Genomic DNA, 20,638 nt, shown 5'->3' with positions numbered 1-20,638 from the left:
TCTTGATGGAGAGTTTCCTATGTAAATGCTCAGGACATTTATGGGTATGTCTCTAAAAGGACAGCTGTTTCCTTCAGCACTGTAAATGTCAAAGCTGATACCATGATTTTCAGATTCAATATGTAAGGATATATGATTATAAACTGAAAGTTTAATCAAATATTAAATATGTTTTGTTGCTTGTCCTACATTTTCTTACAATGCAGTCTATCAATATATGATCTGAGGAGGAGCTTGTTTTTTCAGCTGGTTTGTCCCAGAGCTTGATGTTGGTTAGGGCTCAAAGAGAATGATTGGCTATTCAGTCCTACAAAGGATTTGAACCTGGTTCTCTCTCCTAGACCAGGAATTTAATCACTGCACCATGCTGGTTATTGGTAAGCTAAAGTATACAAAGTATCTAAAATTACACCAGCCTTTCCAAATGCAGTTTCTTTCAGAAAGAAAATTTCTAGCATCTGTGACCAACTTATTTTGAAGTATTTTCCTGAGGTAATAATTTGATCTTTATTCTATGGATATTCAATGGACATCTTACTTCATTCCAGTGGTTTTCTCATGGTTCAAATAAGTGTGTTGCTTTATAGCAAAGACAAGACAAAAGGACTGAGTCACAATGGAGTAGAAGTGCAAACGAAGACTCTTTCAGCAAGAAATAAAAAGTGAACTGCAGTCACTGATTAATATCGGATCCTTTCGGTTGAAAACAAATGTTGGTTTCAGAAGATGATGTGATGGCAAGTAAAATGAGACCTAAGATTAAAACAGTTGGGATTTTTACTGTCCTAGCAGCTTGATATCTGGCAGTTCTAATTTCTAATAGAGGATTTCCAAGATGGCAGGTCCCTGTGGGGGAACTCTGGGATCTCTTAGATTAGGTTGCACTAGGGAATTTTAGGATTTAAATGGCTAGAATGAATGGTTACAGCTATTAATATGAAAAGGGCCATCAATGCTAGGTAAAGGAGAACAGATTAGTGGAGGGATAACACAACATATGGCACTTGTGGCAAAGCACATCTTGACAAGAACAGGTTGGGGAAGGCTGAATTACATCTTTGAAGGAATGGGTGGTGAACTATTACTAGTTTTTGGTAATTCAGAGGCTACAGCTTTGATTCCAATTTACTACCATAATAAAAGTAATATATTAATCAAGATATATCAGCTTTCTGCAGAACTAACCACTTACACTAGTTGAATTTTCAAAGTGAAACATCATCATGGAGGATTAGCTATTTTTATTCCTATTAGTAGCTACAGGCTAGGCGAGTAGGCACAACTCCAAAGATAAAGGCTAGGCTTGTGAAGATTATATTAGATATGGGGGATAATGGATTCTTCCCCACCGTGATACTTCTTAGAAGTTCTAAGCACTATGTACACCTCCTTGAATTGTGTAAATTAAAGGCAGGATATAAATCTAAATAAATTATATACATTCCCAGTTACTGTGCCTTTGACCAGCTTAAAACTGAAGCTACTTTTAATAATATATCAATGAGTTGTTGACACGTGTAGCAAGTTTTTCTTTTTCACTATGATTTTAATTCACATAAATTTTGATGAAAAATCTCACTTTTGTCTGAAATATATCAGTTACAAACACCAGTAACTTGATGCAAACATCTGTCTAAGAGTATTAACTACAATGTCATTATTGTAATGGGTGCCAACTTCATAGCCATGTCCTAAATCCCAAGAGACACCAACTCAAACAAGATGATATTGTTGTACATGGGAATTTCAATAAGTAAATAGCAACCACAATACTACTTTTGCATTATTCCAATATATTCTTCATTTGTACGTTTCTCAATTAATATATTATTTGTGAAATCTTTATTTTATCCCGAGTTCCAGTTCAAAGTAAGATATTCTAACATTTTTGCTCCTAGGAAGGTCAGTGTATCATGCAAAGGCTGCTTGGTGATGTAAGTGCCACTTATCTAAATGAGATTTATGCACACTTGTCAGATGGAGAATAGTGGCAATTCTTTGCATGTGTGGGTGATATAAATTGGGGGTCCCTGATCCCCTATCCTGCACTCTAGCAACCAGTCCGTGCAAACAAGCAAAGCCCCATTCACGGAATGCAGACAGCACTCAAAACCATGCTTCCTCCAGTCTGTGGAAAAACTTTTCCCTGATCTAAATAACCCATTATTTACAAAAATACATTCTTGGAACAAAATTATTTCAAGTATAATAAATATACCGTTCCCCTTGTAAAGGCCCAAAACCAGCAAACCAGGTGGTAACGGGTTGCTGTGAGAGTTCGGATCAATTTTTTGCTGACAGAATAACTCAAATCTTGATTCTCCATGGGCAGGATCAAGAAAGAACCCTGGGATAATGGTGGGATTTCTCTCATTCTATGAAAATAGGAAGGATGTTGGGCAGTATGAGTGCCATTTGTGAACTGGACCCCTGTGTTCCCTGGTTCCTTCAGGGTGGTGGGGTCCAGAAGCCTTTCTGGACCAGTCAGGTTCAACAATTATTATTCATTAATCAACCAACTTCTTCCTCTAGTAAAGGTAAAGGTAAAGGTTCCCCCTGTTGTGATTCAGGGTCAGCCTGTGGGTTCGGCAGTTGGGTCGGACGACTCAGAGGAGGAGGAGGAGGGGGGTGTTGAAGAGCTTGCTGAGGGGGTTGGACAGCTTGATGAGAGCCCCCAGCCAGGCCCCTCTCATCTGGTCACGACGCAGACCCAGCTGTGTGAGCCTGACAGCGTGGATGAAGATGACCCACAGCTGGCCCTGTTCAAGGACGCCCGACGCAGGAGGCAGTCAATCAGGAGTAAACAGAAAAAGGCAATGGGGCTCCTCGGAAGGAGGCAGAGAGAAGCCACGCCCTGAACTGTATTTAAGGGGGAATGCGTGGGAAGGCTGGTTTGCTGAAGACAACCGCTTGAAAAGCTCCTGTTTCTTGGTTTGTGTCTTGTTCTATTTGTTTTTGTAGCAATAAATTTGGCAGGCGTAATTCCAGCCTCTTGCCTTCTTGTAAAAGGGGTTGTCCCTGCCTTTTCTGCAGGGCCGGTAGCAGGCTGGTACAGAACACCCCCGCACATGCGTGCTAGTCGTTTCCAACTCTAGGAGCCGGTGCTCATCTCCATTTCAAAGCCGAAGAGCCAGCGCTTGTCCGAGGACGTCTCCGTGGTCATGTGGCCGGCATGACTAGATGTCAAAGGCGCACGGAACGCTGTTACCTTCCCACCGTAGTGGTCCCTATTTTTCTACTTGCATTTTTACGTGCTTTCGAACTGCTAGGTTGGCAGAAGCTGGGACGAGTAACAGGCGCTCACTCTGTTACGCAGCACTCGGGATTCGACCCGCCAAACTGCCGACCTTCTGATAGACAAGCTCAGCGTCCTAACCCACTGAGCCACCGCGTCCCTTCTTCCTCTAGGGAAGGTTCTAAAAAAAAAAGTCATTTTCCAACTGCAAAGCATCCTGGAAGTGGTTTATTTGGGTTCCTAACTTCCTTTTGGTCAATATTCAGATCTAGGCATGATACAGACCCTGTAATGGTTGCACTAGACTAGGACGGATGAAACAAAGCTTCAATAGGAGGAGTCTATCCCTCCTGCACTGTGAAATCTTTCAGTGATATTCAGTTCTATCAACAATAGTATCTTTCTGGCTCCTCTCCCACCCCCGCCCCCCCGCCCCCCAACAGAACTGGGTGCATTGTTTTGTACCTTAGTAGTGAGTAGATGGTTCCAGCCAGTGATAATTGGAGAGTAATTGGCTACTGCAACGTGGAACGCTATAGATCTCTTCTGGCTCTGGCCTACTATTTAACATTCATATGAAGCCATTGAAAAAAGTACAGGTAATCCATCAGTTCAAGAGGAGGTGTCATCAATAAGGCAAGGATAGCTAAATATATTTCTATCCAGGTCAAGCCTCGATGGAGCAGAAATCCTAACTTTATATCTTGAATTGAATTCCCAGCAAAAACTATCTGGCTTGGTAGTTCTGGAAAGACAATGCTGGCTCTGAAGCAGCAGATCTCCAACTTGGGGGTCATCCTAGATCCATGGTTACTACTGGGGCTAGAGGACCGGTACCCAGCTTCAGCTGCTGAGGCTTTTGTACCTTTTCCTGGAGAAGAAAACCCTGGCAAAGTGACAAATACCTTGTCACTTAGATTACTGCAATTTGCTCTACATGGGGCTGCCTCAGAAGCTCCTTGCCACCCGCTTTAACTCTCCAGGAAGTTCTTGACCGCACCAATTTACAATTTATTTATATATTTTTTTCCGGGTAGGTGGGTTTACTTGCAAACAAAGCAGACTGGCCTACAGCCACATGTCATTTTTAAAAAAATTCTTAAGTACATGAAGTCTGCATGTGGCTGAAAGGTGTTTTGCTTTCTGTCAATTTTCTGCTTAATTATATATTTTTTTCAATAATTAAAACTGCAGCCAAAACATAGCTATTTCAGAAAGAAAAAAAACTATTAAAAAGATGAGAAGCCCTTTTCTATGTGGTTAGCAAGATTCTGAAAAACACAGAGAAGAGATATGGGATCCCTGCAACTAATAAGCAATTGAATGAAAGTATTTTTGTTTATGAATTTCGTCTGACCTTCCATTATTACATTATTACACAAAAACAGACAACTTCACACTCCTGGATGAGAATAAATGGGAGAAGTAAAAACAAATGACAAACAATGTATACATTTATTCAATTAGCGACTTCTTATAGATTTTTTTGAAAACTGGAAAAAGAAAATGTTTATTTTCATACTCACTTTTTACATGAACGTAGATTCAAACTACAGGTTGGAGGTCTCCTTACAGAAGCTTAAATTTCTTGCTCATTAAATAAACTATTGGCACATTCTCAGTCAAGGCAGCTCACCAGAAACCATATATTAATACCTTACTAAAAAAAAAGATAACCTAATGCTAATTAAGGTTTTCCTGTCTCATCACCGCTTTGTGAACCTGGATGCAACTCCATTTTAGTAGACCTGTTGTCTGAACCAGGGGTCCCCAACCTCCAGTCCATGGACCAGTACCAGGCCGCAGCATGCCAGCAACCGGTCCGCACAAACAAGCAAAGCCCCATCCGCAGGATGCAGGCAGCCCACAAAACCACGCCCCCTCCGGTCCGCGGAAAAACCTCTCTCCATGGAACTGGTCCCTGGTGTCCAAAAGGTTGCGGGCCTCTGGTCTGAACTAAGCAATGCAGGATTCTGCTGGGTTTTTTTTCCTCAAGTGCATCCAGACATGGCACAATAATCTGTGGTGAAGCAGTGGTTAGAATGCCGTACTGTATTGCAGGCTACTTCTGCTGACTGCCGGCTGCCTGCAATTTGGCAGTTCGACTCTCACCAGGCTCAAGGTCGGTAAAATGAGGACTCAGGTTGTTGGGGGCCATAGGTTGACTCTGTAAACCGCTTAGAGAGGGCTGTAAAGTACTGTGAAGTGGTATATAACTCTAAGTGCTATTGCTACCTACTAACAAATGGTTCCAGATATGGCCAGTCACAAGAACTATTGGACAGTATAGAACTTAAGACCCATGGTAGACAATGGGTACTCATTATTTGTAGCGATGAAAAACATTGGGTGAAGAAGAAGGTTGTTCATCACTGCTGTCAACCTCTGCCTGAAATCCCCACCAAGAAACACCAGAGTCAAAAAGTCCTCTAATATTATCTGTAGTGGGCTGAATCATAGCAGCAAGTTAGAAAGCAAAAGCTGGCTCTAACGAAAAGGCGGGAAGCGATTAATTAAAAGAGTAACTCTCCTCCTCTCTCCTCTGACTGGTCAGGTCACATTGTCCAGTAGAATTTCCAATAATTGTTATGAGAAGCATTCTCAGTTCACCAAAACAGAAGAGGCATTGTCTTACCTGAACGCCTTTTCTCAGCATGACGATGGAGAATCCACAGATAGGTTGATCTCACCTTTCTGCCCTAGAGACTAAGTCAATCAACCTTTGCCACCCCTCTCTTCCTCCGGCTAGGAATCCCGTCACGACGAAGGCGCAGCAGTTGATGATTTTTTCAAGGTGGTGGCTCAAATTCCCGACACAGGACCGGATGGACCCTAGGGGGGGAGTGGATTCTCCATTGTCATGCTGAGAAAAGGCGTTCAGGTAAGACAACGCTCCTTCTCCAGCATGATGAGCGGAGAATCCAGAGATGGGACATACCAAAGCCTCACTGTCCCTATGGGCGGGAAGACGTCTGGGCCTGTGTCCCACTATCTGACACTACTCTTTGGAGAACTCTCCTGCCAAATGAAGTGTCTGCTGAGGCGAACTTATCTCTTATAATGCCTCACAAATGGGGAAGGGGACGACCACGTCGCTGCCTTGCATATCTCTTCGATTGACGCCTGTGTTGCCCACGCTGCTGAAGTTGCCGCACTGTGAGTGGAGTGTGCGGTGATTCGTCTTGGAACTGGCAAGGAGTGTGCCTGGTACACCCCTGCTATGCAAGCCCTAATCCATCTGCCAATAGTAGAGGCAGTCACCTTCTGACCCATTGAAGAGGGCTGGAATGAAATGAATAGAGCTTCAGATTTGTGAAAAGAGGCAGTATGTAAGGCTCTACGAACGTCCAAGGTGTGCCATTTACGTTCCAAATCCTGGGACGGCTCAGGACAAAAATCTGGCAGCACCCTGTGAAACAATGAGTTGATTTTGGGGACGAAGGAGGGGTCTAAGCGTAGGAACACCTTGTCATTATGAAAAATACATAAATCATCTCTAATTGAGAGTGCTGTCAATTCCGGGATGCACCTAGCCGATGTGACAGCTACTAGGAAGGCGACCTTCAGTGTCAAGAACCGTAGAGTAGAGGTTTTGATGGGCTCAAATGGAGGTGAAGTGAGAGCCTGTAAGACCTTGGACAGGTCCCAAGAGGGACATCTGTGAACCACAGGCAGTTTGCTGTTAATTGCTCCCCTGATAAAGGAATGTACCATGGGGTGTTGAGCCAAGGGTTCTGAGTTGCCATATGTGAGCACCGTGGACAGGGTAGTGATATGTATTCATATGTTAATTGTTATTAACTGTTAGTTATTGTTATATCAAGTTTAAGAAATGGTTTAAACGCTACGTGAGGTAAATCACCATTGACAGTTGAACACGCGGCAATTTGACAGCTGTCAAATTGCCGGGAGCGACTACGCAGGCGCCACGTTTGACAGCTCCACACACGGACCCGAGCTGTCAGAAACCGATGCAGACGATTGGACCATCCGGCGAGCGGGAAAGCAGCGGGTCCAGGATTGGCGGAGCCAACTGACAGCGGGCTATAAAAGGGAGCTGTAACCCCATTGAATTGCCTAGTGTGTACCTCAATAAATCAAGGTAGCCGAGCCTGCTGTCTCCGTGTGATCCCTGACCCACGTATTTACCACTGGCGACGAGGATGGGATCGGCTTGCTAAGCTGAAGTCACTGAGCTTAGGAAGGTTCCCTTCTGGAGGCTCAGAGCTAGTCACTGGGAAGTTGTAACTTCCACCTCAAGCAAGCCGAGGGGAGAACCGAGACAGCATGGCAGCTTTCGGCCAGATACGCGAATTCGACACCCGATTTCCTGAGCGTTGGGAATCACACCTAGGCCAAGTTGAGGGGTTCCTGCTGGTTAGTAAAATAACCGAGGACCGGGCTAAGGCAGCAGCTCTCTTATACCTCAGCGGGACCGCGGTGTACGATGTAGCCGTCGGTCTATGCAGCCCGGAGCCGGTCGCGCAGGTAGCCTATGCTGAGCTCACCGAAAGGCTCAGCAAGCACTATATGTCGACCCATTCCGAGATCTACTGGAGAGTCCAGTTCGCGAAGCGTCGCCAAAGACCAGGGGAAACGGCAGCCGACTTCGTAGCGGGAGTAAGACAAGCCGCCAGATGGTGTCACTTTCCGGACCTGGAGGACCGGATAAGGGACCAGCTGGTCATCGGTCTCCGAGACGAGCACCTCCAGAGAAAAATAATGGCGAAACCGACCCTGAATCTAGCTGAAGTCACTAGGGAGATTCAGGCGTACGAAAACACCCACTCCGAAGACTTCGCCAAGGGCGAAAACAACCAAACCAGGGCCGTGAATCAAGGGGAAATAGTTCCCAGGGACCAGGGGGAACTAGAAGACCTCACCGACGTAGACGCCATCCACCGTCGATTCGAAAGGCTCCAAACCCGGAAAGCTGACAACAAGGAAGGGGCGAGACCCAAAAACAACAACCGAGAGCCCCGAGTCGCTTGCGCAAGCTGCGGAGGAAACCACATCAGATCCTCCTGCAGATTCAGGAACGCCCGATGCCACAACTGTGGAAAATCGGGTCACATCAAAACTGCATGCAGAAGCCGCAACCGCGGAGAGCTCCATGAAGTCGAGACAACGTCCCCAGGTATGACACCCCGGCCCAGACCAAAAACCAGGCCCCCCCAGACACCTAGTACAGGCCATAAACAAAAAGGTAGGAGGGGGGGAAGCCACAATCTAACCCCTAAAGTAAAAATTAAAGCCAGGTTACAAGGGGTACCGTGCGAACTGGAGGTAGACTCCGGCTCAGCAGTCACCCTCATTTCAGGGGAAACCTTCAGAGAAATTTGCCGCAAAAACAGGAGGCAAATCCCCTTAAAACCACCCCAGGTGCTCCTAGCGGACTACCAGAAGTCCCCAATACCCCTGAAGGGCCAAGCTAAAATACTAGTGGAATTTAAAAAATTCCGAGGACCCCTTAACGTCCTAGTGACCCATGGAAACAGGTCCAACCTAATCGGACTGGACTGGTTCAGGGTACTAGGCATAAAACTGACAGGCATCAACAAAGTACAGGCCGCAAGCCTCGAAGACGTCTGCAAACAATTTGCAGACGTCTTTGACGGCTCCCTAGGGACTTACACTGGCCCCCCGATCACCCTTAATCTGAAACCAGACGTGCCACCCATAAGGATTCGGGCACGAAGGGTCCCGTTCGCCCTCAAACAAAAGATTGAGGACGAGCTGGACCGCCTTGTCAAAATAGGAGTCCTAGAACCCACCGACGGAGGGAAAAAACGTTAAAAGGGATTCCTGGGGTATGCCCCTATTTCGACGATGTCCTCATCGCCGGAGAAAATAAAGAAATTTTGGCAGAGCGCCTGTCAGCTGTTCTGACCAGATTCAGAACAGCAGGTCTTAAACTTCACAAACAGAAATGCCAAATAGGGGTTCCCTCAACAGAGTTTTTAGGCTATAAAATAGATGCCCACGGGGTTCACCCGACAGATGCTAAAATCAAAGCTATCAAAGCTGCCCCAACACCTAAAAATAAGCAAGAGTTACAAGCGTTCTTAGGACTCTTGAACTTTTATCATGCATTCTTACCCCACAAAGCTACCCTAGCCGAACCATTGCACCGCCTGTTAGACAAGGGACGCCCCTGGCTCTGGACATCTGAACACGATGCCAGTTTTAACATACTCAAAAATGCCCTGTGCCACAGTTCTACAGTCACGTTATTCAAGGAAAACCTTCCCCTCTGCATCGCCTGCGATGCATCTCCATACGGAATAGGAGCAGTATTAAGTCATCTCTTAGACTCAGGGGAACAAAAACCAATAGCGTTCTATTCTAGGACCCTTACAAAGGCAGAGAGAAATTACGCCCAAATTGACAGGGAAGCTCTAGCCATCGTTGCTGGAGTCAAAAAGTTCCACGACTACCTATACGGTAGAACGTTTACCATCTACACCGACCACAAGCCCCTTCTGGGCATATTCACGTGGAACAAGCTAACCCCGCAAATACTCTCACCTAGAATACTGCGATGGTCGACCTTCTTGTCGGCCTATTCGTTCCAATTAATCCACAAGCCAGGGAAAGAATTAGGACACGCAGACGGCCTCAGCAGGCTGCCCCTGCCTGATTCAGATCCGGACCCAGCTCCAGCAGGGCGTATTTTGGCAATCACAGAACTTCCTGATACCCCCTTGACAGCAAAGGACATCTCCTCTACTACAGCCACTGACAGAATTTGCAGCCGAGTATGTCAATGGGTCTCCGCAGGATGGCCAACCACTTGCCCGGGTGAGGAATTTAAACCATTTTTCACTAGACGACACGAGCTGTCAGCCCACCTAGGGTGCCTCCTTTGGGGAAATAGGGTGGTAGTTCCCCAGAAACACAGAGAGAAAACCCTACTAACACTACACGAGGGCCACCCCGGGATCGTAAAGATGAAAGCCCTAGCAAGGAGTTATGTGTGGTGGCCGGACATAGACAGCAACATAGAAAAATATGTTGCCGGCTGTTACCCATGCCAATTAACAAGATCAGCTCCGACTCAAAACAAACCACACAGATGGGAGACAACAAAAAACCCGTGGTCTAGGGTCCATCTGGATTTCGCAGGACCATTCCAGGGGCAAACATTCCTAATTGCAGTAGATAGTTTTTCAAAATGGCTAGAAGTCACCCCAGTCCACAGCATCACCACTACCAACACAATCCAGGTTCTGCGGGGGTTTTTCGCTACACACGGCCTTCCTGACACCCTGGTTACTGACAATGGACCCCAATTTACCTCTCGCGAATTTCAGATATTCACGAGGGGCAACTCTATTAAACACATTACATCGGCTCCCTTCCACCCCTCCTCCAACGGGATGGCTGAAGTCATGGTAAGATCCACCAAGGACGCCCTCAGAAAAATAGTGCAGGGCAACTGGCATCGCCGACTCTCCCAATACCTCCTCGCCCAGCACACCACTCCATGCACTACCACGGGAAAATCACCGGCAGAACTACGATGGGGACGAAGGCTGATCACCCGCCTGGATAGAATGCACCCGGACAGAGGCAACATCGAAATTGAACAACCCCTACCCTCGAGAACATTTTCCATAGGCCAAACCGTATGGGCCCGTAACTACACATCTGGACCAAAATGGCTACAGGGCACCATAATCGACCAAACAGGACCACTCTCATACGTTATACACACACAACACAATGGACAGATCCGCAGACACATAGACCAATTAAGAAACCGGCAACCCCAAAACATTCCTCCACCAACCCCGCCCCATACATCACCCCCACAGATGGCGCCCGGAACCCGTCACCTCCCCACGTTCAACCAACCAACACCAGGGGAAGGGGAACAAGAGAACGACGGAACCCCGAGACACTCCTGCCGGAGAAGACAACCACCAACATACTTGCGAGACTACGAATGGCGGGGCAACACACAACAACCAAGGGAGAGGAATTGCACCAGTTCGGGGGAGAGGTAAGGGGTGATATGTATTCATATGTTAATTGTTAGTTATTGTTATATCAAGTTTAAGAAATGGTTTAAACGCTACGTGAGGTAAATCACCATTGACAGTTGAACATGCGGCAATTTGACAGCTGTCAAATTGCCGGGAGCGACTACGCAGGCGCCACGTTTGACAGCTCCACACGCGGACCCGAGCTGTCAGAAACCGACGCAGACGATTGGACCATCCGGCGAGCGGGAAAGCAGCGGGTCCAGGATTGGCGGAGCCAACTGACAGCGGGCTATAAAAGGGAGCTGTAACCCCATTGAATTGCCTAGTGTGTACCTCAATAAATCAAGGTAGCCGAGCCTGCTGTCTCCGTGTGATCCCTGACCCACGTATTTACCAGGTAGCACACTTATAATCCTGTTAGTGGAGGCAAGACCAACTTAATGGGATAGCCAGCACACTTATAAGCAGCAAAATCGGTGGTGGTAAGAGGCGCTGAAAATGGCGGCAGTTAAAGTGGGCACTCAACCACGCTCTGAAGTCTTTGGAAATTGCCTGGACCGACTAAAGACCTCCGTAATGGCTGGGAGGCTGTTGACTGAATTCTGGCCAATATTTGAGTCTAAACAGCCCTCGCTGGAAGGGAGGGTCCCCCCCACACCCAGGAACCATAAAAGCGGCGCTCAAAATGGCGACCATTACACTTCTGCCCTGCCTGGAAGCTATAAATAGCCTGAGGCTTCAGCCGAAGACTGCAAAACTGATCTGACTCTCAGCGGTTTGAAATGCAGCACTGATATCAGAGAAGGGAAGGGAAAGGTACAACCTGGGAAAATCCAACAGTTTTGTCTTTCTATTAGAAACAAGAGCCAAACCTCACCCCGTCTCACTTGGGCTAAGACTAAGTCGTGACTGGGGATTCCTAGCCGGAGGAAGAGAGGGGTGGCAAAGGTTGATTGACTTAGTCTCTAGAGCAGAAAGACGAGATCAACCCATCTGTGGATTCTTCATTCGTCATGCTGGAGAACTTTCACTTCTCTAGCTTTCTCATGATGATAAACCACCTGTGGGATTCCACTCTTTCCCCATTTCCCCTCCCTGCTCTGTAGGCAAACTAAAGGCACGCAGCAGTCCTAAAGGCAGTCAGGTTCATAGCCTGGCAACTGCAAATAATGAGTATCCATTGTCTACCATGGGCGTTAAGTTCTATACTTAATAGTTCTTGTGACTAGTCATATCTGGAACCATTTGTTAGTAGATAACATTAGCACTTAGACTTATATACCACTTCACAGTACTTTATAGCCTCTCTAACTGGTTGTTCATTCTTTGTTGTCATTTTTTGATATTGTTTCTGCTATTATTTCTAATTTAGATATGCATTTGTTGCATCTGCTGTTTTTCATAAGATATTTCAGACAATTTCCTTCAACTAAGAAAAAGCCTTCAGATATGATGCATCCAAATGTATTCACATCTTCTTCTATTATAGATGGTCTTACTTGGCTTCATTGCTCAATACGCATAGCTACCATTACCATTTTTATTTTAAAATAGCCCAGCTTAATTTCAAAAGGAACAAGAGTCATGTAAACGGATGGAACAAAATTATTCTGTTAGTGTTATCATTAATTGTTTTTGACACAAATAAGCTCTATTTTCTTTAGTCACTGTTGTCAGATCATCTCTGAACAGCAATCAAGACTCAGTGCGTATTTAATGGGTTGTGCTTATTTTACATTAATGAAGCTGCAGACCCTAACAGATACTATTGTCATAAAATAATCTGCAAGTTAATTTCCAATAATCGGGAACCTTATAATAACCATTAAGGTGACTACTCCCAAGGTCTTTGATTTCTAAGAAGTTATGAATAGCTCTGAACCTATCTGCACAAAGCTTAAGGCTTAAAGTTTTGGTGTTCAGAATTCTTAACAGCTATAGCCTTATTTGAATGTTATGAATAGCTCTGAACCTATCTGCATTCAGAGATTTCCAAAAAGCACTTCACAAGGGGATTTACACATCTTTCACAGTAAGCTTGAGGCCCTCGGTTATCTGAATCTAACTTTACTGTATGATGAATATGGATATAAATAGTTAATATGAAAAAAGGAATTTATTTTATGTATGAAGGATCAGAGTAAGCCATCAGCATAATCAATCAAAAAAAATATTCCTATGTTGAACTTTATTTCATACTTATTTTTAATGAAAATGAAACAAGCGTGTATCAGAACAATTTTTTATTTTATTTTATGACCTCTGCCTAAAATATAACTGTGCCTGCCATGTATTTTGCCTGCTTCTAACCATAACTGACTTTTATGTAAAGGAAAAATAAAGTATCCATATAACAAAATAAACTGGGGAAAGTGTTAAAGCAAGAAAAAAGCTTAAGGCTTAAAGTTTTGGTGTTCAGAATTCTTAACAGCTATAGCCTTATTTGAACAAAGAAAACATGCACTGTAACTGCCTAAAGAAAACACCACAATTTACATCAGGAAAAAAATGGGCACGATTCAGCCAACATACACATTCAACTGTATTGACTGGAAAGTAATTAAATATGTATTTAAAGATTAACCAAAGATCTGATTCAGTTTCTTATTTATGTATAGCCTTCTCCTGAATCTTTCCTTACTCTCATGAGAGCTGCTACTGAGCGAGTGGGAGATGTTTCAGCAGAAAACTCCCCATCTTTTTGAATGAAATGGAGGATGCAATGGGCACATGGTCATGCCTGAAATGTTCATCTTTTGCTGGATTTTGTGCCCTTATAAATTATAATCTGCCGTTAGTAGCTCACTTTTGTTTTTACTTATTAATCAATGCTTAAGAAATATAGGAGAATAACACTCCATTTACATTTTCCTCAGAATATACAGTATAAATATAATAAGAACCATGCCATAAAACTATATGCAACATTTGCACACTATTATTGCATGCTTTTGATGACACCTGAAAAAGCATTTCATTCTGTACCATAACTCAAGATCGTAATCTAATGTATCACAACCGCAAAGAGAAGGATGAAAATGAAAGCTGAGCCTTGAACACAGTGGAAGAAGGCCATGTAGTTCAACAGGATTAGCTTCAGCGTAGACATATATAGGATTGTGTTGTCAATTCTTAATAGACTGCATGATGCAATTAATAGACAGCATGATGCAATCCTTGAATTACATTTACTGGGCAAGTTTAGGATTGCTCTTGAATATATGAATACAACGAATCCACTCTGAAGAGGCTGCCTTGCAGAAACAGACACAATTATTTTAAAGAAAAAGGAAGAAGGAAATGGGAGGAACCACTTAAAAGGATGGCAAATGAATAAAACTTTGTCCAGAATCAAAGCTTTCTGCAGGCTTTCCATATTTCAACAACAACGCACTGTCCTAAAATACTTCCATTAAGCCAGACTGAAGCCTCACTATTCTGCTCTCTAACTATTCTGGCTCTGTGTTCAGAATTTGTTTTATTTGTCATTAATTCAGAAATTAGGTTCACAGTTCACCATGAGATAACTAAAACTGAATAAGGGATGTTTCAAATATATGTCATAAATACAGGAATATGAATACATCAATAGGATCTTCAATGATCGGCTTGTACAAATGGACAAGAACCACAAAGCTGGAGAAAAAAGTGAAATAAAAGGTACAAAATAATCTCTCTCTTCATGAGAACCAAAAGTACAGTATCCTGAATGTAACATGCATGGGGTTATGGGCTAAGTGGGATGGATTTTGGGTGGGGTGGGGGAATTGGTCTTGTTATCAAGACTGCTGTTATTTTTTTTCTTATCGTTGTGTGATGCATCTGCTGCTAGGGTATTAAAGCTCTTTTACCTGTTCTGGCTAGCTCGTGGTCATCCAGCCAGTCTTGTGCCAAAGGTAGCACCAGAACTCATGGTCTCCCATTTCTAGCCTGGTGCCTTAACCATTACACCAAAAGGGCTCTGATTGCTACTGGTAGCTTCATTTAATTCCTTTTGAAGCCATCTAGGTCACACATTCCACTCTATTTTATGGCAGGAATTTGGTAATTATACAATGCATGCAGTGCTTTCTTTTCACTGCCTTGAATCTATTATTATGGTCAAATTGAGAAACTTTTAACTAAACATTGTCTCCACTGAAAGCAATCTAAGGCAGTGGTTCCCAACCTTTGCGGCTTGGCGGCCCGGCTGTGGAGGGAGAGGGGGTATTGGGCCACGTGAGCAGCAGCCTGCCGCAAGCACACATGCAGCTCGACTTGCGTGAGTTGAGCTGTGTATGTGCGTGCCAGCCCGCCACTCGTGTGGCCTGGTTCTGAATAGTGGTGGTGGGCCATGGCCCAAGGGTTGGGGGAAGTAAAGTCCTAAGCCTGCCGCCTCATGTGATTTTCTGCTTAGTAACCATGGCACTTACTGACCAAGTTGCTGGTGCCAACTAAGGTCACCAAGCAAGAACTACTTGTACTCTGGACAAACTGGGGAGCAATACAATACGGTAGGAGAAATGAGAATTGTTAAACATTATTTTCTTCTCTACCTCTTTCTGCTAACAAAAAGACACAGTTGATGGAACACACTAGCTGAATTCCATCCTTTTCATTCCATTTGTATAAATACAAATGAAATACTCCGATGTCATTGCAGCTTTATTTCTCTTTCTCTTTTAATGTTGCATGGCACGATTTCACAGTTAGGCCAATATTCCTATTCTCTTGTTTATTATTGTTGTAAATTGTTGTAGTTAATTATCACTTCATCAGAGTCATTCTATTTTCCCAGTGCAAGAATACATAACAAAAAAAATTCAATGTATATTATGGGTATGTATGTATAAGTTGTCAAAAGTTAAATTCTACCTTGCATTCTTATTCTGGGATGTGACAGAAATTCTATACAACTTAGGAGAGCTTTTCTGACAGTGGAAACAATTAAACAATGGAATAGCTCGCTTCCCATTGGAAAACCAAGGTCCCTTCAAACCCTGTGATTCTATATTCTATGCTCTAATATGGGTACTCAACTAGTTAACATTGGCTGGAAATACATACTAGCAAGGAAATACATACTAGCATATTAACCATCACTTGGCAGCTCATTAAATAACTCTTTTTTTCTCACAGCAGCAGAAATAAACACGCTTTTACTAGCATGAACCCAAAAGCAAGAAGTGATCTATGAAATGACTACTGGTAAACACTTTTTTTTTTACACGTCAACATCTGAACTTTCAAGGAGACAGAAATACAACTACAACCTTCCTATTTGTTTCTGAATTTCAGACATAAATCAAATTTTTACTAGAAACTGAATATTTTAAAAGATTGAGAGCCACTTATCCGAAGATGGGAAGAGAGCCTACTTCATAATGATTTAGCTTTTTAAAATCAGCAAATCAGTGCATATAAGGATACTGCAGTCTCTCATGACCATCAAGATGCATTCCAGAGAGTATTATCCTGATTTTTGTTATTAAGCAATTAGAATATTATTCTAAGGAAATTATTAATCCTTGAAAACTGTTCCAATGCATAATCAGAACATTTACAATCTACTCCAATAGTGCAATCAATCATATTCACGTAGACAGGCTATGCCAGAGTTTAGACAGACAACTTACGAATTGCTTTAAATTTATATTCACATTTGCTTTCCTAAAGAAAAAGTATCCAAGTCTCCTCTTTCAAACTGCTCCTATACATAGCTTTCAATCCAACAAAAGTTAGACTTTGCAATCAAAGAGACACATTAGCTGCAATTGCCATTCCAAACCTATACTTATCTAACAATAAGAGTCTTTAATGGCAGTCCATGAATAAATTACACAAGCCTATGAAGACAACCCCTCCTACAAGTCAAATCTGACTTCTGGTGATTTCATAGATACAGTATTCCATGTGAGATTTTTGGCAGCAATATGGAAGCAGTTTGCCACTGCCTCCTTCCCTGATGGTTCTTCCTTCAACTAACCAACTCCAATCCTGTTTAAATTTTGAAAATCAGCTATTTATACTAAACATAAATTCTGTTGATGGAACAAGACGTAGGATCCCATTGGTATATCTCACGGATCACTCAAACTTTAAATAACCAGACACTGATCAAGATTTGCAACGTCATTTCACATTGAAGCATATATTCCGTTTATGAAGTTACAGGAAACTTTCGTCCATATACAATACTCTTTACAGTCAGCATGGACTACAAGAAAGCATGCTTAAGATATAACTACAGCAGCAAATTTAAAGCAAAACTCTCATCGCGGGGAGAGTACATCGCTGTTCCTTTTGTGGGAGTGGCTTTGGATTGTTTCCCCCCTTGACAATTAGTAAACTTGGAAATTCTAAACCCGAGTTTCTCTAAAATAATAGCATTACTAAATAAAGGAGAAAAACTTAATCGGGTCCTTCCTGCTAGACAGAAAAGCTATTATAACTCAGGACGGAAGTCAGTTCTCAGGCGTGCAAACGAGGCGTCCGCTTTCCTCGCGTGTGAAATCGCTTCCCACAGTCGCTTCTGAGACAGTCACGGATTGCACTTACCCATGAACAGCCGCAGCATACCAACAGCACCCGTGGGCGCCGCCATTTTGCCCAAACACGACGGTCACGTGGGAGCGGTGTTACACTCCCACCCATGCCCGCAACTGAGCCGGGAGACTACGGCAATGTAGCGAAGGGAGCAAAACGCGCGGGCGAAGGGAAAGGGGAGGTGCCGAGAGGAAGCCACGCCCCTTCCCCGGCTGTTGCTCGTCTTAGTTTACACCGGATTGCTTGATAAGCAAAGAGCAGCGAGGGTTGTTTTTCTTTTTCTTTTTTTTCTTTTTTTTCTTTTTTTCCAAAAGGCAACTTGGACTTTTCTTGGGTGAAGGCATTTATTTCCCTTTTTCGGAAGATCTGAAGAAGCTTCTTGGATAAGAAGCTAAACGTCTTCCAGGAAAACCCAAGAAAGTCCAGTTGCCTTTTGGAAAAAAAAATAAAATAAAAAATCTGCTACTTATACTTAAAGGTTGTCCTTTGGGACAACCGTGACCTGGATGACTGAGAATCTCCACAGACGAAGAAGAGCAAAGGAATGAACTACGGTAGCAGGATGCTTCCCTGCAGGGAAAAGACGAACTTGGCTTCCTGCGTTACGCGGGAACATCGTTACCAACTCTGAAAAATGTGCTTCTTTTATTATTTAATTATTTAATTTTTGCGGCTAGACTTAATTTAATTTTATTTTAATTTTATATTGGATCGTTTTTAAATTTTGCCTTGTAAACCGCCCCGAGTCCTTTGGGAATAGGGCGGTATATAAACCGAATAAATAAATAAAAATAAAATAAATTCTTTCCCCTTTCCGTCAAGGTTCCTGCTGAAAAAACGCACGCCAACTCCTTGCCTGCCTAAATAGCGAAGGGTTTGCAGGCTGTCGTGCTTGCTGCTGTAGTGCAAGCCAGCAGCATCCCTTGGTCGATGTAGAAAAAAGATGCTTGGGTATCTTTTTCTCTTTGCAGGGAAACCTTGATACGTTTCAATACTCTTGGTTTCTTAGGACAAGTCAGAGGCCTTTTGGAACAGCGGGCAGTGGGGGGGGGAGTGGGGGGGAAGAGCGCTAATGCAATGGAGTCTCAACCACGTCTTTTAAGGCTTCTATTGTGACGGCTCAATCCTTTCCAATTATGCAGGCGCAAAATGTGCAGCTGCCGCTCTGGATGGGCTTCTCCTTAGCCCGTTCTCGCCCGCCTTAAATCACCCTCACTTGGGACACACCCACCTGCCTCGCTTCGGGCACCCCTTGAAATTCATCTTTTTATCCACAAATGGGATGATGCGGAGCCCCCTCCTCCCCAAAAGGCAAGGCGTAAAAGTGAAAATATGGTGCTGTTGTTTTCTTTTTAACCACTAAATGTTTAACCATATGGCTCCGAGCAGTCCCAGTTGGCCGCCTCTAAATATTTTATTTTATTTTAATTTATTTTATTTTATTGAATTTATATACCGCCCTTTCCCGAAGGACTCAGGGCGGTTTACAGGGTACTTAAAACATTGATACAAAAATTAAAAACGATTAAAAAGATTAAATTTAATCCCTGAAGAAAATATAAAAAAACCCAATTAAAAACTCTCAGCCTGGGCCGGAAAGCTCAAAGAGCCAGGTCTTCAGGTCCCGGCGAAATGAACGAAGGTCGGGGGGGGGGGGGGAGTCCTAAGCTCCACGGGCAGCTGGTTCCAAAGGGCAGGCACACCCACAAAGAAGGCCCTCCCCCTGGGTGTTATCCACCGGCAATCTTTTACCGGCGGCACCCTGAGAAGGCCCGCCCTGTGGGAGCGCACTGGACGAAGGGAACTTGATGCTGGCAGCAGGTGTTCCCTCAGATATCCCGGACCCAAGCCATTTAGGGCTTTATAGGTCATCACCAGCACCTTGAATCTCACCCGGAGGGCAACTGGAAGCCAATGCAGCTCGCAGAGTAGAGGTGTTACATGGGAGTGTCGGGAAGCCCCCATCACAACTCGCGCGGCCGCATTCTGCACCAGCTGAAGCCTCCGAGTGGTCCTCAAGGGCAGCCCCATGTAGAGAGTGTTGCAGTAGTCTAAACGGGAGGTCACGAGTGCATGAGTGACTGTGCGTAGGGCATCTCTGTCCAGGTAGAGTCACAACTGGCACACCAGGCGATAAATATCTAGGCCTGCGTATTTTTTCCCCATATAATATACAGGTAGTCCTCGACTAACAACAGTTCATTTAATGACCAGTTACAACAGCACTGAAACAGTGACTTAATGACCATTTTTCACAGGAACATTGCAGCATCCCCATGGTCATGTGATCAGAATTAAGATACTGAGGAATTATGGGAGTTGAAGTCCACAAGTCATAAAAGGGCCAAGTTTGAAGACCCCTGTTCTTGAGGGTGAAGTTCCACAATCACAACGCTAGAACCAAGAAACTCATTCCTGCTACTCTGAGGGATCTTACTAGGAAGATGAGGCATCTGAAAAGGGTCTGTATTGTCAATCCTAGCAACCAGGCAAATTACCAACCAAATTACAAATGAGTTTTAAGTATATTAATTGCCACATTTTGAATTTAGACCAGAAATATACTAAGTTTGTAGCTAATAGCTGGTTAATCAGCTGATTTTTATAAAAGCTCAATGTCCCCCACCCCACTAATAAAATTGGAGCTGAGTTCTACCCTTGTCATCAATATCTTTCTGCTTCCATAACTTGATTTCTGTTTTCTATATGATTACAATTAACAAATATGAGATTAAACAAATAGCTGTGCTGTTACTATACCTAGATTGATGTCTTAGACAAATGCTGGGAAAGACAGTTTGGACAGCCCTAATTAAACAAGAGAATAATTACCTCCATTGAATTTTTAAATAGCCTGTATAGCATTTGGTTGCTTCAACATCAGCAGCAG

The 20,638-nt window shown here is 43.8% G+C and overlaps 1 protein-coding gene across 5 annotated transcripts in view; it reads right to left on the bottom strand.

The window, feature by feature from the left end:
* METAP1D (methionyl aminopeptidase type 1D, mitochondrial) overlaps positions 1-18,471 on the bottom strand; it is an 89,302-nt gene extending 70,831 nt beyond the window's left edge. For 4 of the 5 annotated variants that reach the window (XR_014024615.1, XR_014024616.1, XM_081313835.1 and 1 more), the window contains exon 1: positions 17,761-18,471. Coding sequence is in view for 2 of the 5 variants with exons in the window: in XM_081313835.1 (XP_081169961.1) it covers positions 17,761-17,806 (46 nt within the window). In the remaining 3 variants the exon portion in view is untranslated. Of the gene's footprint in view, positions 1-4,761; positions 4,853-17,760 lie in introns of those variants that run through there. The other variant, XM_081313837.1, reaches the window with a different exon arrangement.
* Positions 18,472-20,638: the final 2,167 nt, after the last annotated feature.

This window comes from Vipera berus, assembly GCF_964194415.1.
Source record: "Vipera berus genome assembly, chromosome: 1".
NCBI classification, from domain to species: Eukaryota; Metazoa; Chordata; class Lepidosauria; order Squamata; family Viperidae; genus Vipera; species Vipera berus.
This window is presented reverse-complemented; position numbering and strand designations above follow the sequence as displayed.